The sequence below is a fragment of the Carettochelys insculpta genome, chromosome 4 (genome assembly GCF_033958435.1).
Source record: "Carettochelys insculpta isolate YL-2023 chromosome 4, ASM3395843v1, whole genome shotgun sequence".
NCBI lineage: Eukaryota > Metazoa > Chordata > Testudines > Carettochelyidae > Carettochelys > Carettochelys insculpta.
In genome coordinates this window covers 116741024-116762777 of record NC_134140.1, presented here as the reverse complement: position 1 = coordinate 116762777, position 21754 = coordinate 116741024, and the positions used below count along the sequence as shown (strand labels likewise).

The 21754-nt window shown below is 40.0% G+C and overlaps 1 protein-coding gene across 1 annotated transcript in view; it reads right to left on the bottom strand.

The window, feature by feature from the left end:
- The window catches only part of UNC5C (unc-5 netrin receptor C), a 392973-nt gene that overhangs the window by 62371 nt on the left and 308848 nt on the right, over window positions 1–21754 (bottom strand). Inside the window, exons 5-7 of the mRNA XM_074991994.1 lie at window positions 20372–20552; window positions 18928–19095; window positions 16060–16224 (exon numbers count right to left, since the gene is read on the bottom strand). Coding sequence (XP_074848095.1) covers window positions 16060–16224; window positions 18928–19095; window positions 20372–20552 — 514 coding nt within the window. The remainder of the gene's footprint in view (window positions 1–16059; window positions 16225–18927; window positions 19096–20371; window positions 20553–21754) is intronic.

Sequence of the window (21754 nt, the reverse complement as noted above, 5' to 3'; positions counted from 1 at the left end):
ATATCAATAAAATCATAACATAATTCAGTTTCATTTGAAAACAGATAAACAGTAACAGCAGTGTCTTTTTTTCTCTTTTATTCTTTTTCCATGTCCTACAATAATATTGTAGCACTTTTTCTCTTTCAGTTGCAATACCCCTATGGAGTAGGCATCTATTTTATTCCCTCTTTACCAATGCAGAAAATGACTCAGCGGGTCTAAGGCTGATCTCATGGAAGTCAATCATGTCTGGAGAGGCAAATGACATGCCCCAGGCAAAAGAGGGAGTCATTGTCAGGGCTGAAATTAGAACTTAGGAGATCCAGACTCCCTTTCTTGTGCTCAGAGTGTGGCACTTTTAAAATCATATTATAAAAATACCAAGTGTTTATGAAAACTGCCATATAACCATGTTGTGAGCTCAGATACTAGAGGCAGGTAGAAGAGAGAGGCATTTTACTGCAGTATCATGGGACAACATTATGCTTTATTTCTCAGCAATGATGCTGGGCTTGTGTTTACTTTTATAAATATTATATTTCTCATTCATTTGTATGTCTCCTTTAGGCAGGTTTGCCTGTTTGCATATTTTAACATGCATACTTGATTTTAGTAATATTTTTTTTCTCTCATGCTAGTGAACTCACAACAATGGAGTTTAGAACATGAAAGGAATGCATGGAGAAAAGAGAGACAAGGTGGCTGAGCTAATATCTTTTATTTGGCCAACTTCCATTGGTGAGAGAGACAAGTTTTTGAGCTTTCAAAGAGCTCTTCTTAAGGGAGAAGTCAGGCAAGTAACTGCAGAAAGTCTGGGGTAGTGAGAACACAGTCAGTCCTTGGTTGGGAAACCATCAGTTTATGCTAGGTTTTTCAGCTGCCCCAGTATCACCATGCAATATGTAAACTTCAGGGATTTGTGGGAAGCTGACGACACCTTGGTCTATTGTGGGACAGTGATAAAGGAATACATTTGCTGTCAGTGAAACTTGTGTGGCATCAATGGAATTGTTCAGGATTTATTAAATTCACTGAGAGAATAATTTGGTCCTAGATATTGGAGACACACACATCTCACAGAACTGGAATAGACCTTGGAAAGTCATCACGTCCAGTCCCCTGCCCTCTTGGCAGGACCAAGTGCCATCCCTGACAGATTTTTTTTTAAACTCTGTTTAAAAAAATGTCCTAAATCTCCTCCTCAAGGATTGAGCTCACAACACTGGGTTTAGAAGGCCAATGCTCAAATCACTGAGCTCTCCCTGCTGCAAACAAAGATGATGACTAGGATGCAGCCAGCCAACAGATTGCATTATAAAAGGAAAAAGCCAGAAAATTGATGCTGCATTAAAGAGGACCTGCAAAGCTAATCTTTGTTTGGATTTTAACCGGGCAAGTTTTGAGTTCAGTGTCCTATATTACCATTTACCCTTTCAATAGTTGATAAAATATAGCAACCACTACTTAAAAGAGATCAGAAAGATGAGAGAACCTGCACTATTGTCAGTATTATTGGTAGATTCATCTATGGTTGGGAAAACACAGCAACTCCTGGTCTTGGTAGATAGGTAAAGCAGAGATGATTTAAACTATTCTGTGTCAAATTTCTACTGATGTGAGAATCTCATAAATTTCTATTTGCAACTTATAATTCTCTATGTACTCTGCCATTGATAAACTTAACACAGTGGAACATTATGAAAGGCAGGAACATAATAATGGCATTGACTTATTCAGAAGATCTTTTTGTGTGAGTACTGAAAGTTCTATTTACTTAAATGGGGAAAAAAAAAGCTGTAGTGCTTGCTAGGCCTGGATGCATTTCAAAGCCAACACATCTAAGACAAAGAGGCCAGATACTATTCTCTTTGGTACATCAGCTACTGAACTGGTTGCTAAATTCCAAACTGCGGCATCTGTGTAAACCCACATTGGGCTACACAGATGCCATGGAGGGCATAATTTAAACCTGTGGAACTTTTATTCCTGTTTATGACATTTATTCCAGGCTTGACTTTCAGCTCCCATGCTGACAATGCAGGATAGGAGGCCTGCTAAGAAAACCCCTTAACAACAAAACAACTCAATCAGATTTTTTTTGTACTTTTAAACTGAGCAAAATTGTGTTACAGATCATTGAGGATCAAAACATATGGAGCCCTCACATGCCATTTTTACAGACTCGCAATTCAGAGCTGCACTTTTAGGCTTCTGCCACACAGCAAAGTTATTTCAAGATAAAAGCCATTATTTTGAAATAATTTTGTGAGCATGCACATTATGCACAAGCTATTTTGACATAAATTCAATCTGTAAATCTCACTGCAGGAGGAATAAAACCTATTTAGAAATAGGCGCTGTTAAGACACAGAATAGCTCTATTTTGAAATAAGCCATAATGGCATCCCATGGCACTATTTCGAAATAGGAATTGTATGGGTATGCTATCGCAAAAGAGCTGAGTACTATTTCTTAATGCATTCTTGCGTGTAGCTGTGTAATTCTGAAATAAGTTATTTTGGAACAGGTATTACAGAATTAATTATTTTCAAATAATTTTGTTGTGTAGATGTAGCCTTACACAGCTTTTAAAAAACAGAGCTTTTACATTTTCTTTTAACAGGGGGAGAGAATTCAAATGGCAATGACAAACAGAAGGCTTGAGGATACACTCTGATGACAGTGGCATTGAAGGATATGAGATCACCACCCTCCCAGAATAACAACAGAGGTATCTCTTTAAATAGCTGGTTTTCATGATGGCCCATCTGATTCCATGCTCAAACAATGAACAAGGATGTTCTCTTCAGACAATGAGGCAAACCTGCTGAGATTACTATCTGTGATAATAAAAAAATGGCTTCCCTCCCATCATTCGAGTGATGCCATATAAAAGGATTTCTTTTGCCTTTGGCTGGACCAGTCATGCTGTTTGGCAAGTACCTAAGGGACTTGTACTGGTATTATGACATTTGTACACTAGGGGAACTAAAGGTGCTGTTAACAGGCTTTGACTCTGCTGCTGGTGCTGCTGACTGAAGCATTGAGCAGATCATTTCACAGTCTGTAACTTGCTTTAAGAAAAAGTAACTTAAGCCTTTTCATATGGCTTGTTATGAAATATAATATTTTCGTAGGTTCTTTTGATGCATTGTTGTTTATTTCTTACATGTGCTTATTTTGGAACAAAAAAAAAAGAATAATTTATACTGTATAGGCCCTTCTATCTCAAGATCTCAGATGCTTTGCAGAGTGAGGTATTTATTATCCCCGTTTTACATACAGGAAATCTTCATACAGCGCGGTTGGTTAAGTAGCACAAGTACAGACACAGTGAATCAGTCAGAGGCCCTGTCTACATATTGAAATTGCACTAATGCAACAAAATTAATTTAATTAAATTGGTGCAACTGCCTGGAGTTGAAAGCCTGCTCTGCCCACAGGTTTTGTAGCTGTCTAACTGTTTCAGTGAAAATGGTGCACTGGGAGTAGTACGTGTGTGTGTGTATTCTATTTTAACTTAAATAGTTATAAAGGTGCCTTATCCCATAATAATTTATCTCCTTTTCCCTACAGGAATCACAGCATTGATGTAAATGTCCTTTATACTGATATAATCCACAAAGGGGTTGTACTGTTCTGGTTAACTTTTGCAGCTGGAGAAGACCTTTGAGTGCCAAATATCCATTGAGATTAATTAAATTTCAGTATCAGTCATTCTAAACCAATGTAAGGGGTTGCACCAATTTAACTAAATCAATTTAGACACTGATTTAATTAATCAGTGCAATTTGTAAGTGCAGATATGTCTCAAAAGTCAGAAGTAGAACTAAATTTCCTGATGCCCCATCTACTGCTCTGATCTCTAGGAAGCACATCCATGCCAAAAGCAATAGATAAGTGACATGAATAGTGGACAAAATTTCTGGATGTGTGGTATGCTGGTAGCTGCCCACCTTTGCGGGAGGCTAACAGAATTAGTAAGCAGAGAGAGGATTTCTCTTCACATGGCAAAAAGTCCCATAAAATAATTTACCTGCAGAGAAGAAGAAATGCCTTGTCTATACAAAAGATGTTTTAACTTTTTTTAAGAGATGAGATATTTGGGGAACAGAACAATTCATCACTCTGAAAGGTACTTCTGCAAGAAGTTACGACACTTACTGAATCTCTGGAGTCCCTTTTCACCATTTCCGAGAAATTTTCAATGTAACCAACCTAGCAGCTCTGAATTTTTGTTTACACTAATCATCAATAGGATGTGGACTTACATACTGGTTTATCATATCATGGTCTTCGTCACCCCCAGATCAGACTAATGCAGTCTATGTGGAGGTAAGTTTAAGCCCATCAGAAAACTTCAGTTTGTTGAAAATTCAGGAGCTCATTTGCAGAGTAGATTTCTCTTTGCAAGCACACTAATGTTTGCTGTGTTAATTGTCATTTTAAATAACTGGCACCAATAATTTTTTTTTTTTATTTTTACTGCAATCTACTTGGGAGCCCAAGTAATGAACTAATCCACCTTCATCTACGCAATCCTAAATGGGTTGAGACATTACCTCTCTGGGAGACTGCCCCTCTCCCTGTGGTATGAAACACATAAGGCTGCTGGAAGCACCACTGGAACTTACTTCCCTCTTTGATTCAGAATAGATACACTAACTTCCAGGGAATACTGCAAGACTCCTCCCGGCAGGCAGTTGGCTGAAATTGCATAGCTGGTGAGGGAGCACACCTGAGGTGATTTTGCTAAAGGGATTTATTAGATATTTTTTATATTTATGCTACTTCCAGAGTAATTCTGTCTGTAGGTAATTGCTAGTGGCCATTTTTATGACATTTATTTTAAGAGCTTCTCAAGATGACCAAGAGTTTGTAACGGGCACATTTAATTTGTATAAGACAAACTTAAATAAAGTAGCCAATATCTACCTGTTCCACTTCAAAGCACTCTATTTGGATCTGTCAATAGTCACATTGAAATCGCAGATGTTCTGCACTTTATCTTGCACGTGAGGCTTCAAATATAACTAGTGGTCATAAAATTATGCCATCCTTTTAAAAATCCATCCACACTACCTGTCTCCAGTGCCCTGGTGTGGGATTGAACTCAACAGGTTGATTATTAGTTGATGTAACAGTATGTCCTTTTTCTGGACTCCAATGTTACTTCTCTTTAATTTAATCAAGGATGGAGAAGAGAAACCTGAACATTTTATCACTGCTATATCTTTCTCTGCTTTGACAGAGTAATGTGGAATTGTAAATGGAGTAGTAATACGTTGTTGATGATAGGTTAATACATTCTAAATCATGAAGGTGTGATGGACACATTTTCAAACCTAGATACGTACCAGAACAACCAGAGCCCAAATAAGGTCACTCAAATCAGTACTCAAGTAATACAAAATGGGCATGTAAGTGCATCACTTCTAATTTCAGTGCCTAAAGGCAGGATTTGCGAGTCTCTTAAAGCATGCAGATATGAAAATTGGTTCGAATCTTTGAATACTGCTCAGGAAAACATGTATTATATGGTTACTCCTAGGACTGCAAACAGGCTACATCTAAACTAGAAGCATCAGTCTACAGAAGTTACTGTTGGGAGAGATGTTCTGACAAAATTCTGTCAACAGATAGCATCTACATATAAAAGCAGATCAATCTTTTGATCTGCTCTGTTGACAAAAGGACCCTCTGGTGTGTCCACATGGCTTCTATCAACAAAACACAGTGTGTGGGTAGCTGCTCCTTGTGTTTTGTTGGCAAAACCCCAATTTTGTCAACAAACACTCTAGTGTAGATATAGCCATAGTGTAGTAGGCTATGACTACTATAAAGGTTGCTTTTAGCTTTTGTTCAAAGCTCCTTTACACTGACTCGTAATTTTGGGTGTGAGAGGTGCTGAAATTTTCTGCACTTGGTCTCAGCACAGAAAATTCTTTTGAAAGGTTGAATATGTTCAGCTTTAGAATCAGTTTCTTTTCTTTGACTTTAGCAGCATCTGAATCAGGCCCTTGGGTTTTGTTTTAGGTTTGTTTGTTTGGGTTTTTTGTGTTATTGTTATTGTTATTGCAGGCTGGGGTGGGGGGGAACTGTTTGAGTTACACATAATATATGTCCTTTTTAAAAGATGTTTCAGTTACGCTTACTCTGCTACTTCCAAGCTCAGCAAGCTGAACAGCAATGTCTTCCTGCCTTATTTTGAAGTGACATTGTCAACCAACATTGTCAACTCCAATTTATATTTTATAAAATTTTAACCAATTCCAATGGAAAGAGCTGCAAAAACACTATAAAAACAACCCGGCAATATTTGCCTTCTTACTACTGTAGCACTGAACCAATACCACTAATGCAGTTTCTGCCCCAGACTCCAATCTATATCCTCATTGACTACGGCGAAGGAAATCTTGACACTAACAACTACTTCCATTGTTGCTTCACAACCACTTCCTCAATCATCTTTTCATGAGAATTTGTTAATGCAAATATGTAGTGACAGGATCAAGTCCACGGCTCATAGGCTATGGTTACATTACAGCAATCTGTGTACAGAAGTTACTGTTGGAAGAGATGTTCCAACAAAACTTCTGTTGACAGACCACGTCTACACATAAAAGTAGATTGATCTGTTGATCCACTCTGTCAAAAAAAGAGCCCCCCAGAGCATCTACACAGCTTTTTGTTGACAGTTTCTGTTAACAAAATGCATTTCGTGTGTGCACTTTATATGAGTTTTGTCTACAAAATCCCCGTTTTGTCTACAAAACTCGCTAGCGTAACCATAGCCAATGAATATGGTCTATGTGACAATTTATTTTCTTAGTTACACATGAACTGTAATATATTACTGTTTGTTATTAATGCATAAAATTAAATGTGCAAATGGGTTCACTTAATGGCGATGAGGCAGCATTAACACTTGGAATTACCTTACTTTAAGCACAATATATATACAACAGAAATACACTCCGCCAGCACAATTCTCTGCTGGCATAATGCCAGTGACTCTTATACCAATGGATGATTGGCCCACGACCACATTCTTTCTTTAAAATGAAGGCTCTCGACTGCATGGTCATGCAAGTAACGTACAAAAGGAATATATAGGTATTTTCTTTTTCAGATTTTGTAGTCTATTTTCTATTATAGTAAAGCAGAAAAATGAAACTTTCTCCTAAAATCAGTAATGAATCTGAAATGATTATTCACATTAAACTAAGCTACTTAAAACTTTTAGAAACTTAAACACTGCTACATCAAGCTTTAACATTTCTTTTCTCTATGAAATCAAAGGTGTGATGAGAGCTTTAGTATACTTACATAGAAACAAATTACGTAGAAATAACTTGTTCTGTTTGGGTTAGCCTCAAATCTATAACACTAGCGTGACTGTAGGGACAGTGGTGGAGACAAACATCTGGTTCTGCACATGCACGTGAGGGCACAGTTAAGGGTATGAGCACATTTTTAAGAGAAATAATATATTCTGATTTTGAGTGCTCTCTTATTGCTCTACTAATGTAGGTTTCCCATAGAAGAAATAATACATATAGAAAGAATAATCTGCAGCTTCTCTTAAAATAGCAGTTCATAAACTTTTCTTTCCCTGCTGCTTCCCAGCAGCAATAGGACATGAAGGGACGATGTGATCTCTGCAAGGGCATAATATTTTTTTTGTAGTGAAAAAAGGTCTCTAGAGTGCCTGAGAGCCAATCATAAGAAACATGTCTAATCTCTATCTATTACTAAGACACTTGCTGTTATACAGAAAGCCTTTTATGTCTGCACTAATGATGTCAAAGGTGAGGTGTGACATCAGACATCCTACAGATAATTCACTATAAATTATCTGACTCCTGAAAGTCTAATTATTGATAAGTTTTGGGGTGAGCCTACAATACAGGTTTTGAGGCTTTATGGATCTTTCCTGCTGCTTACTCATTTATTGATTCTGGCTTTTACCAAGAGGGTAGGTTTAATGGGAAGTGTCTCTCTTCTTGGTGGTGAAGGGAAGATTATAATATTCCGTAGTTAAGGCTACCACTACATTTTCATTATAAATAATATTTCTGGCCAGTCATTAAAATCCTCCAAAAGATCCTTTCTTAGTTTAAGTACACATGTCACGGGTGTGGGAAAATAGGTAGAAGCGAAGATTAACTTTTTTGCTAAAATATGGTGTGAATTAGCCCAGGCACTTCTGACATTTAAGAGATTAATAAGAAAGTGGTTTGTCCTTTTGGCTAATTCTTATCACATATTTTTGTGGTCACATCTCAAAATCCAAAAGGTCTAGACATTTCAAATGGAGTTTGCAGAGCACAGACGCACAAGCCTAGGATTGCAATAAATTGAGTTTTCTCATTGAATTGGAAATTCTTGGAGTTCGCTTTGCTTCACAATAGTAGGGCAGTCAGGAGCCGAAGTGGTGATGGGGAGTATCCATGTGGATATGAGTGGCAGATGGTTCAACAAAAGAAATGAAATGTGAAGAGGGACTTGAAAGAGGAGAATGGGCTGCTAGCGTTCCTCGAGAAGAGTCTATTCCTGGCACAGGAGGAGGATCTTTAGACAGCTTTTTGGCTATATGCACCATAATAAATAGCTTTGTAAATTATAGCCCAGACTAAATCTTTTCTTCTCGTTTTTTACATCTTACTCCAAGAGCTCCAATGACTTCAGAATTAGTGGATCAATGTTATAATTATTTGAGATTTCTTAAATTACACAACTACAAACTACTCTTACTGCAAGTGTTCATAGAGTTATGTCCCTTTGGTCTTGCTGCTGCTGTTTTACCTTTGGGTTGAGCATAGGCTTGGGGGCCGAAGAGATTGACTGAATGATTCTGCCACTGACTCACTGTTTAACCCACAGCAAGTCATGTAACTGCTGTGTGCATTGTAAGCCAGTGAAATGGGAATGATATTCTGCAAGGGGCTTTGAAATGTTGGGCTCAACTGAGCACTTTGTATGATTTTCATTATCATCTTGGGTTTGAGGGATGATAAAAGAGAAAACAAAAGAATAGATAGGGAATTTACATTATATAGGAAAATATTTAAGATTTTATATATGTATGAACCTATGATTAATATTATAGTAGTTGAAATTTTCAATGTTGTCCAAAGGCTTTAGAAAAATATATTTTAATAAAATCAATAAAGAGACATTGTGCTTTAGTACATAAGGCACTGAATTGGAATCAGGAATCTTGGGTTCCATCTCCAGCTCTGCCACTGGCCTGCTGTGAGACCTTGGGCAAGTCCCTTCACCTTTCTGTGTCTTTTTTTTTTCCTTTAGCCTTCTGTCTATTTACTTTAAAAGCTGTTTGAAACAGGGATTGATTCTAAGTAGCTGTGTGTACAGTGCCTAGCACAGACGGGCCATGTTTTGAATTGGGACCTTTTCACATTAATGTAATACAAACAAATGTAGGGAGATGTGTCCAAATTCACTTGAGTGCTTTGAAAAATCTCACCCATTGTTTATTAGTAGGTTAAACAAATAGAATGGTAGATGTGGCTGATTTTTATATCAGATAACAACTGCTATAAAATCCTCCCCCAGGAATGGATTGGAAGGGAAGGATGAGAAGGGATCCTTTAAATTTAAGCAGCTCTTCCTGAAAAAGCCCAGCATGCCTCACCAGGTGGGCACATTGATATGTGGAGTGACTGAACATATTAAAAGTTGTTTCTCAACCCACATGCTTTTAATAAAGTGTTTCCTTTCATTCTTTAACATGCTCTAGCTTTGGTTGTGATCTCCTTGGAGACAACTTTGCTTCCCTCCTTCATTCTGAAAAAAACATTCCTGTGCTCTTTGCTGGCTCAGAAGTTCTCTAGGTTCTCATCAGATTACTCTGGGCTACAATTCTTCACAGCACCCCTCTTTTCAAACCAACCAAAAAGGGAAACAAACGCCTATTGCATCAGAAGATTCTGGTGTATTACTTTGAACAAGCAGCACATGTTCAGAATATGTAAGTTCCAGCAAAGAAATTTCTGTAACAGAAAGCACAGCAGACACTAATACTAGCTTAACCTTTCTTCCTTCTCAAGGAGCAACTTATGCAATAGATGCCCAGCAGAAAAATTTGGCCAAATGTGGAGTGTTAATCTTCTTATGCATAAAGATGACAAATTATGTACTCTTCTGAGATTGACATTACTATGATTAAAACAATGAATAATAAGGAGTATTTTGAATGTCAATAGAGCCTTGCAGGCAAGAAACTATAAGCATTGTAATATTTAACTTTTTCTTTGTGCTTCAAATAGGATATGTTGCAAATATGGTGATAAATAATTTAACTACTGTAGGTAGTGCCAGTTTTTATTACACACACAATATATGATGATGGTGAAGGATTATTAGTGTCATTACAATAAATTATTAAATTACTGTAAAGACTCCTGCTAGGTGACACAATGTATTTGGAGACTTACAGTAGTATTACTTGTCCTAAATTTCACTGCAGTTACTTTTCTTTTTCAGTCTGTTTCCTGTCTCTCTGCAGGCATGCCAGTTTAATGACAATTCAATTCTTTCATGTTAAGCTGCTAAATAAGAGTGTGTGTGTACTCTAGCAAGATCATTGTCAGAATAAATGTGATAACAGAGTTGCACCAGAATCTCTGTGGTTACTGGTAAGCATGAACTACAGCCTGGGTGTAAAATCCTGTAATTACAAGGGATGGGGAAGGATCCACACTTTTCATCCCTACAAAAATCGATAGTGGTACAGACTGCTGCTCTGTGTTGGAGTAGGGGCAGTCTGATGAAAGAACTTATTGATTTGTTCAAGTGATGTTAGTGTAGTGAATAATAGACTGGAAGAGAAAGGGCTTGTAAATTAGACTGATTCAATCCCATATTTCCTGAGATATCTCGTTTATATCTTTTTTTATATATATAACAAATGAGCTTCTGTCAAAGCAGTGGGTTAGATGTTCCTATTATAAGAAGCTATTTAGTAATTCTTAGATCCACATTACTATATTTAATTAATAACTTTTGATGAAGACTGATTCTGGGAAGGCAGGGAGAAACTACTCTCACGGTAGAATCTACACACACCCTGCAATTAAGCAGGCAGCCAATTAGAAATCAGAAAAGGTTCCAAGCACACAGAGGGCTCAATCTTGGGTCCCCTGGCTCTTATCCATATGCCCACAAGGGAAAGCTGCTGGAAATTCTTTGAAAATGTGTGACCTGGATTCAAAGACCTCTGAGTTATAAAAAATTCTAATTGTAATGCAATCCAGATGAAAATCTAATAATCCATAATGAATTTCAATGTGTTCCAGCAATGAAAAAGTCCTGTGTTCCTTCCTAAAACAGCACACAGATGTACTAGGAGTTCACCTGGAAGAACTCAGCCTCACGCAGAAGTAAACATGAATATGTTCTGAATGGGTTTATATAAATTGGGAGAGAGAAAGAATAGCAGGCACAGAACTATGAAGTATGGCAAATCAGTCTTTTCAGCAGTGATGGATCACGTACAAGCAGTATAAGTTTTACAGGTACATGATCCCCATAAATGTAAAGGCATTACCATTAAACTCCAGCACTGAAAGACAATCACAATGCCTGGAGCTAATGAGATCAATATACAATTGTACATTTTTCATTCCCACCACCACCCAATACATACAGAAATGCAGAGGGGGATTCATATTGGTATCATATCGATCTCCCCTTCTGAAGATCTGTGCTTAGTCTCAGCAGTCACTTTCACAAATAAAATGCACAATACCATCTACATAAAAATGGGATCCCTACAGGGCTTTTATTCTGCATCAGCATTACACATTCATTGTCATGGGATTTCTGTGTAATTGCTCTGCTGATGCATGTATCCAAAGATGACACTTTCCTGTCTAAATACAATCTGGGATTAAAGACCATTTTAGAGTGGAGGTGATTTCTTGTCTTGTTAACTTATCAGAATGGCTCATTTACACCACCAGAGTTATATTAGAGTATATTAGCTCCTCAACTAGAAATTCCTATTGTCAGGATGTAATCCAGCTTCTCTTTTCCCATGCACACTTGTGTAACTTGAATTTCGTTTAAGTCAGGGGTGGTTTTTTCCCCGGAAGAATGCACGTTCTGCAGCTAGAGCTCCTTTTGAAAGGTAAGTCCCAGGGTTGGGGAGGGTTAAGCTTGGTGGTGGGCTGGGGGAGGGAGACAGGGGAGTTAAGCCTGGGATGGGGTAGGGCTGCAGGGGAGAGTTGATCTAGAGCTGTGTGTGGGGGTGGTTGAACTGGGGTGGGGGTGGCATGCACAAGACAGGATGAGCCAGGCCACACGGGGTTTGAAGAGGGGGTTGACCCAGGGTTGCATGTGTGGGTGGTGAGCCAGAGCTGTGTGTGGAGGGTTTGAACTAGGGATGGGGGGGTTCGAGCCAGGGCTGGAGAGGGGTTGAACCGGGGAGAAGGTGGTGAGCCAGAGCTGTGAGCTGGTGGTGAGCTGGGCCTTGGGGGAGTGGGATTTTGAGTTGCACTTAACTCACATTGATGTGAATTAAGCGCAACTCGAAATCGTGCATTTTGAGGGTTTACTGTAATGTCATTTCTGTGGCCTATCTAAACATGCAATTATGAACAGACAGCCATGACAAAAATAAAACTGCACCCTCTTGATGACAGAGAACTGCAGCCAGATGGAGAACCAGAAAGCAGTAAAGTACGATACAGAGGAGCAGAAGATGATACATTTTGGCAAAGGCCATTGGCACCAACCATTGTTCTTATAAAACATTCAGTGGATCTTTAGTGAAGCAGTGTGTAGATAGGACCTCTGTCTTCAGTCTGGTGGTTCAGTTCCTTGAAGCAGGTGCCCAATACACAAAAATCCCAAAACAGCTCGTAACTACATTTGGGATCTCTTGAATGTCATAGTAGAGCTGACAAGACCAGGATAGTCCTGGAGTCTGAACTCTCCTCTGAGTTTTAGCAGCTGAGGTACATTGAAAATTCAATATGTTGAAAGCTGCATGGTTGCCAGTGTTGTACAGTTTAAACTTTTCTGGTCCGGCACTCTTGGAACCTGACTACTGCCAAATGAGAGAATTTGCCAGACCACAGAAGGTCAATATTTTCTAGCAGTATTACCAACACTTCTACAGCTATTTGGGTGTACGATAAAATTCCTAATGTATGTTATGGTTTCTATTAAGACCCCTTCCCATTATGCCCAAATTTCATAGTCCAGTATGAGGCCTAACTAATGAGAACATGGTTCACAAATGCAGCTAGTGTGAGTGGAAAATTACCCCAGCCTGTGTCTAAAGTTGAACAAGTTAAGACCGCAAGTGGGAGGCTGGTCGTGGAGCCCCTTATCCTATGTTACAGGCCCAAGCAAGGTTGTAGCCTGGGATGGGGCCTCAAAGTCTGGAGGAAGAGATAACAGCCCCAACAGCTGCATTCCAAGACTGATCTCAGGTTCAGAGAGAGATCTAGATTGCCAGCCTGGGTGCTCAGAGACATTAAGAGTGTATTACAAATACGTATGCTTGCCATGGGCTTTTACTATTTCTGCTTTAAATCCCTCAGATCATACCTGTTTGGAAAGAGTCATCTTTACTCCCATGGACACATAATTAGAATTTAATGCATGTGCTGTTCAAGTAAATTTTAGAGGAAAACCACCCGTGTATTAGAGAAGATGTTGACATAAACTATGGGTGGAGTCATTTTGTAATCTTTTAAATTATTGGCTTATTGTGCTCACTTAGTATTGCTGCTAGCACCTATCCAGGGGCTTGGGAACTCCCACCCGATTGTTTCTCTCCACCCTTTGGCATCCTATATAATCAATTGTAACCAACTGCTTGACAGTTCCCCACTGAGCCTGACAGGCAAAGTGGCACTCCACCAGCTGTACGTAATAAACTCTGCTGCTTGATTCCACATGATGTCCAGATTGTGTTCCTGCACTGGGCTCTTGCAAGACATTTAGGGGTAAATTACAGCTACATAACATCCCAGAACGCTGAGAGCCAAAACTGTCTGTAAACAGACTTTATGGGACCATGGGAAAGTTGGCCACACCCATGATAACAGATTGTTCAACTAACTAAAATCATGCTGGATTATAGATGTTGCCCGATGAGAGAGCACCGGACTAGAGAGGTTCAACCTGTGCCAGTTCTGTGAACAGACAGCTTTAGTCTCCAGCACTCTCGCTCTGGCACTAAATTCATTTACATATATAAAAGAAGAATGTAGCGATGTATCCATAACAAATTTTGTGTGTGCAAATCTACACTATGCAAAAGGACAAATCCTGACTCCTCTTCCATGCACTGGAAGGGTCCCAGATGCAGGGACCAATGAACTCCACTGTACATCTTTATGATGTAGGCCCTCAACTTCTACACTGCTGCATGTAATAGTGAGGAATGGCAGCTCTAGAGAGCACACTAGACCCAAGCCACATGGCTTCACCAGCTGTTTCCCCTGAAAGAAAATTAATACAAAAGATGAAGAGACTCCTTCATCCCCAGGGGATTAAGAGAGAAGGATATTTTGCCCCAACCACAGAGCAGATACCCTGCATCTACTCTGTTTACATAATTCTGGAACAGGAAATAGAACTTTCCCATTAAAAAAACTTCATTTATTCTGCAGGTGTCTCTAGCTAGTGTGTAATTATATATACCAGAGACTTGATTATCTCTGGCATCTGAATGGGGGAAGAACAATGAAAGGAGCCTTCCTCCCTTCCCTAACCACTCTACATCCAGGCCAAGGACAACTTAACTACTTGCAGTTGGGAGAGATCAGATGCGCTCTCTCCTGGCTTCTGGGGGGTACACAGTTACCCCAAAGGGACCATAGGGGGACACAGCTGTGGAGAACTGGGCAATAGCTATGTTATTTTTATGAATATGATTCATGATATTTATAGTGAGTTACTTGCTATGGAGTTAGATCAGTAGAGGTTGTTAGAGGGATCAAGAAGGAAAGGCAAAAAAAGGACAGAAAAGAGTTCTTGAGGAAATAACAGGGAAGCTGTTACACGGGTGATCTCCCCTCCCAGGATCCAACCAAGCCAGCATGGTTTACTTTTCCCAAGGCTAAATCTAGGATCAATATGAAGAAGGGCAATAAACCATTACAGGACCCTATGCCTAAAAAAGGGTGGGGAACTAATTTTGTTGACTGAGCTGTTCTGTGATAGCCAATGAGTGCCAACAGAGATGCAAAAAGACACCGAGACTGACAGCAAGTTAGGCCTGCAGCCTGTAGCTTGGTGCCCCAGGATACCAAGGCATGTTTACCTAGGACCTTGAAGGGAATGTCAAGCATAGGTAAGAGAGTTTGTCTGCTGATCCCTGTGTTGTTTTAAATCTTTTTTTATTTTTTCTGAGTGCTGTGAACCTTAAGCTGCTTCTGTGTTACCACATAATATTACTGTCCACCAATATTTACAAGAAGTCCTACAGGTGCTATGCCCATTACTCCTGTCAGGTGTTAAATTTGGCAACCAAATGAGCAAAATCTGGTACAACCACTCAGAGAGTGGAAGGAATACAAGGTGCCAAAGAGAAGGGGAGGACAGGCTCGTCTTTTGAAGGTGGCGCACATGGTGGGACGGGGAAAGGGTCTCCGAAAAGGCGGGACTGTAACAATGGCCATGATTCCACCTTTGTTCTCCAGTACCCCATTCCACAATAGTGACACAAGATTCTGAGAGGACTAGGCTGCACCATTATTTCCAGAGAACTTACAAGGGGTTTGCCTCAGACACACAATCCATTTTCTAGGCTTCCTGTGGGTGGTGAGGCTTTGCACTGCCCACAATTCAGACAATGCCTTTAATAGTACTATTCTGCTGCACCACACATGGGTTATTTTGGACTTTTGATGCCACATCACTTAAATGTAGCTTTATTCCTTATGTTGTCATAGTCCAGGATGTTTCATCAGAACACCAGCCAGCATCTGCTCATGGGAGATTTTTATGGCTGGAGAACACTGACGCTGTAATTTTTTTAATGGCTATATATTTTCCAAACTGCAAAGTCAATAGAACAAATATACTTCCACTTACTCTGCATGCACAGTCCATCTGTGCAGTTCTTGGACTGCAGAACGAGACCCTCACAGTCCTTCCCACCATTCTTCGGTGCTGGCGCTGTGCATTCTCTCCTGCGCCAGTGGGTGCACTCTGTTCCACAGGTTGACCACTTACTCCATGGTGTCCATCTACCATCCACTGTGACAAGAAAGCCATAGGACTTAGGGAAGATTAGCAAAAGAGACATAAATATAGACAGAAGCAGAGAAAATGATAGCTTTTAAAATACCTTTGTGAATTTACCCATTGTGAAAGGTGTCAAACTACCAGAACTAAGGAAAAAGATCTTTATTTCTGTTATCCGCAGACCAGGTACCGCATACACCATACAAACACAGGTTGGACCTTCGTGGTCCAACACCTTCAAGAACTGACTGGTTCCAAATTAAGACGTTTGCCAGATATGGCGAGGTGAACATTAACCCCTCTGCTGCTGGCTTCTGGGTTCTGCCCTGGATGCTGGGCTTCTCTGCTGGCTGAAGGTTGCCCCCTGGCTCTGAAGCTTCCAGCCTCCCCACCGACTCCATTCCCGATGGTTGGCTGCCCTGCTGCTGGCCCAGGCCCAGCAAAGCTGCTGCTCACTAGCCCTATGGCATAATTTTAGTTAGCTGGATGTTCACTTACCATGGTTGTGGCCAAATTTCCCCCTGGTCCAATACAGTTTGTTTACAGCAGGGATTATCAGCTTATGGGTTGGGACCCAATCATGGGTCCTGATTAGATTTGTTAAGGGGGAGCCAGCAGCTTGGAGCTGCATGTAGCTCTTAAAGGATGGAGCTCCTTAATGCTGCCACATCCAGCAGCTATCTCTATCAATAAAGAAGCAATTACGCATTACAAAGACAGCTTCACCACCTTTGATATTCACAGTCTTCCTAGGCAAGCCACTTACTAGACTCTTGCAGTAAGTAATTTTTGCCCCCACTCCTCCCTTCCCCACTTTTGCCCCCCTTCTGTTCTATGTAGCTGATCTGTCAGTTTTCCTTTTTCTGTTTTTCTCCCCTCAGCCTGAGTGTGACCCACCAGCTCGTGAGTATGACCCATCAGCCCCTGAGTGTGACTCCCCTCACCTGAGTGTGACTCCATCAGCCCCTGAGTTTGGGGTTTAAGCTACGGGAGCAGGAAAAGCAGTTTGGGTATGAGAGTCTTTTCCCCCACCACAACTTAGATCAAGTAGGGCAATGGATAGCTCAGTGGTTTGAGCACTGGCCTGCTAAACCTAGGGGGCTGCAAGCTCAGTACTTGAGGAGACCATTTAGGGATCGGGGGCAACACAATTTCAGAGGTAGGAGGGATAGCACAGTGAGCTGCACATTAGCCTACTAACCCCAGGGTTGCGAGCTCCATCCTTGAGAGGGCCATTTAGGATCCAGGGCAAGAGCAATTTAAAAAAAAAAAAAAAGGAGGAGGGGATTTTGCTTGGCCCTGCCAAAAGGGTAGTGGGCTGGACTCCATGACCTCCTGAGGTCCCTTCCAGCTCTATGAGATGTGTATCTCTCTATATGTATATATTAATAAACATAGTGTTGTTATTTCATTATTAATGCATTTTCCCTTTTTCTATGAAATAATTACTGTGAATACATAAACATAAAGGGGCACAATTGCGTATTTTTGCCTCAGGCACAAAATTAGCTAGTCATAATACTGCTTCTCTCGCAGACCCCCACCCCACCATTTCTGAATTGCCTTGGGTCACCAAGCCTTCCTGAATTGTCAAAATGGGTCCCCGTCTGGAAAAAGTTGGGAACCACTGGTTTATAGCCACCAGTCCTGGCTCTCAGTGTTATGTATTGTTATTTAGCTGTTATCTACCCCAAAATGTCTTCTACAGCCTAACAAAACAAAAAAGCAGTAAGGTAGCACTTTAAAGACTAACAAAATAATTTATTAGGTGAGCTTTCGTGGGACAGACCCACTTCTTCAGACCATAGCCATACGTGGGTCTGTCCCACAAAAGCTCACCTAATAAATTATTTTGTTAGTCTTTAAAGTGCTACTTTACTGCTTTTTTGTTTTGATAGTATATAGACTAGCACGGCTTTCTCTCTGTTACTATTCTACAGCCTAGTGAGCAGTGGTAAAGCTGCTAGACAATATTGATCTCCTGTGGTCTGGCGAATTCTCTGGTTTAGCAATAGTCAGGTCTCGAGGGTGCCAGATTAGAGAGGTTCAACTTGATTCAATATGAGCAAGACACAGAAGAATGTATCCCTTTAAAGGTCACTGAGAGCCCTTAAGCAGTGTTGAATTAATGACAAAGTATTCATTTCATATTTTAATTTTCTGGCTTTTCATGCATTTTAAAATGATGTTACTATGTGAATACTTTTGGCATGAATGTTCTTGTCTTTGTTGACAAGCAGATGTATATGTCAAGTTTAACATCCATAACCCAGATGTGTTAACTGCTCTGCCCATCTTTACAGTGTAAATTGAGAAATGAACATGCTCACAAGCTGATGTTACAGATCTGTTTAGTCAAAATGATACTCTGCACTTAAATTCAAGTTTATTTTCACAGCTTTCATCAGATCAAGAGATTTAGTTGTTGAAATATGAAGCTGTAAATGTCACACAAATCCCCTGAAATACAGGAATGGAGATGCTGCTGCCAGCTTTCTGCAGTAGTGGGATTTAGCCCACTGTTGTTTGAGCTACACTATGCACAATATTTTAATCTACTTATGTAGCATAACTCAGTATTCATTCATTGAAATGCTGGATTTACCAGTAATAAAAGGAGTGTTTGTGATTAATAGATACCACCTAAAATACAAGATATTGGAAAATAAAAATAGATAGTTGGTTCTTTTGGTCTGGGAGTCTTTCATACTGTACCTGGACACAGAGTGGTGCAAGTTGTTTTTTGGATGCCTTGACCCTCACAGAAGGCACCACCATTGAGGGGGGCAGGGTTGGTGCAGGTCCTTGTGCGCTTCTGATAGCCTCTTCCACAGCGGCCATTACACACTGACCACTCAGTCCATGTAGACCAGCCACCATTGACTGAAAGGTGAAGGTGATGAAGAGTATTGAATAAAGATAAATCCCCCTTTCAAAGCCCCTGTATTTGTCAAAGTCCAAGAAATAGTACAGAATAAACAGTTCTTTCAGGGTCCTACATTACAGTACAAGGAATTTAAAATGGCCCTCCTCTTTATATAGACCCCCTATAGTACAGCAAATCACATTGTTATTTTACTATAATGGCAATCACTGTATAATGCATTTGAACTTTGTGAGCCAAAATGCATAAATCCTGAAAGTTGCATTATAGTCCAAGCTAAACAATCTATTATGTACAGTGACAGTCTGATATCAAGTGTTAAGATATACTCACCATCTATCCTACTCTCTTTTGTGGTCTGCCACACTAAATTCAACACATTACTTTTTTCCAAACCAGTGTCTGTGCACCTGGGGTTGACAAGCATTTAACTGCTCAAATTCCTTAATCTCTCAATTTTTTTAGTATTTCACATCATGTCACTGCTCTGAAATAGCCTTGTGATTGAGAAGACAGCCAATGGCTGCTCCCCAGAGGAGGTCTCCTGATTGTGCCCTGCCACCTGCATGGCATGGAGAATCTAACTGTGTGTTTGGAAAAGAGCCTGAGAGCATATGGTGAAATTTGCCCCATGTCTTATATTGTTCACCAGGATCAGAACACAGAATGCGTATGCCATGCCCCTCCTCTGAATCACAAACACTGCTAATCAGCTCCATTCAGTTAGTTTACTATAGAACTGAACTAAAAAGCCCTAATTGTAACTTTAGGGATACAACTGCTTGTAATTAAGCATAACTACCACCCTGGCTATAAAATGGATGTTCAGGATAATCACAGAGATTTTTTCCACTTGTCTGTCCTGTAATTAAACTGACTGTTGTGAACAACAGGACAATCAGCTGGTGTGTCATTAGAAAAGCTTCTGTCCTTGTGGACACCTTCTGCCTCAAAAATATAAAAAGCAATAAATTGATGGAAGATAGAGACTTGGTGCTCAGGCCTATTTCATGGGGGGAATAGGGGAAGTGGATGTAGACATGTTGACTAAGGGAATGAGGAGACAGGGCCATACAAACTTCATGTGGATGAGGACCTTATTGGCAGCCTGGCTACTCTAATTAAAACAGTGAATAAAAGTCAGGAATTTGTAGTCTCCACAGACCTCACTTCTGCATCAACAATGGTGGTAGTTGCATCACAGAACCACACAGACCACTTCTGACCTGCAGGCTGCATTTTGCTCTGTGTGCAGACAGATGATGCCTCACTTACCATAAACGATCACAGTAGCAGTAGTGCTTTTCCTCTTGGCGACGATGTTTTTGGCAACACAGGTGTAATTAGCTGTGTCAGAAAGACGTGCTTGCTTGATGATCAGGTTGTGATCAATAGTGATGTAAAAATTCCGGTCTTCGACAGGATCAATCACTTCTTCATTTTTCAGCCACTCCACCTAAAAGTTTACAACAGACACAATAAAGCTATCCACAGTGGCTTTAATTGCTGGATGTGTACAATGTTTGATTATTTTGTTCCTGCAAGAGACTGCTGTATAACAAGATACAATAAACTACTCATCTGCCTGTGTGTTGCCTATTCTGCCAATATAATACTGCACTGAAATGAGAAGGTAGACACAGAGTTCATTTCTTCCTCCATCTTACAGGCCCTTCTACCTTCAAATGTTCTGGTTTTTTTTCCCCTCAAAGCCTGCCCTTATTGTACTTAACCAAATAGTTTATGTAAACATTCAATATCCAATGGACAGTCTGGGGAATGTAGCTCTTGACTTTTCTTTAAAACCTGTCTAAAACTGGAAATGTAAGGGGAAAAAAAATATCCCACTGGTGTATCAGCAAGAACCATAATGTAATAGTTTTTTTCAACTCTTTTGTCTGCCTCATCTTCGTTCTTTTGGGTCAGGGATAGTTTTGTCTGTACTAGCACAATGGGGCTCAGAGCAGAGCTGTGGTTCACTCATGAAACTGTAACAAAAATAATAATAATCAAGCACCCCAAACATGGGGTAAATTTTCTATTTTATTTTTGCAGGTATTCAGATAAACTAAAAGAGAGTGCAGAGGAATACTGATGAAAAGGAAATTGCTAATTTTTTCCTTTCTGTAAAATGTATCTTCAAAAGTATTTCTACATTCATAATATATGATTTCATTGGTTATACATAAAAGTATTTGTAAATGTGATTTTTATTCAGACAACATTCCTTTTACTGCCTGCCTAAAGAATCACCCCATTATCCTACAGCTGATGCTGCAAGCCACTTCAACATAAGCTGGCTGAACATTCAGTGGCTTGTTTTCATTTGAACTCAAAGTTCTCCAGATGAAAAGACGGGGGCCCTGGATGGATCAAAGCAGTATGTTCACATCACTCAACCATTTCAGCCAGTGCCCAGGTTTTAATTAAAGGAAGAAAAACAAAAACAAAAATCAACCCACTGGAAGTAAAATGTGCTAACTGCCAAGACCAGCCTGACTTGTGCTGACAGACCCCCTACTTTTCCAAAGATATTTGCAGAACTGCCCAACCATCAACAAGACTTGAAACCAACAACAAACCCTCCTGCAAACGACAGCCAGAGAGAGCACTGTCACCAGTGATGTGGTGTGACAAGGGCCACTCCTAGTTTTAATC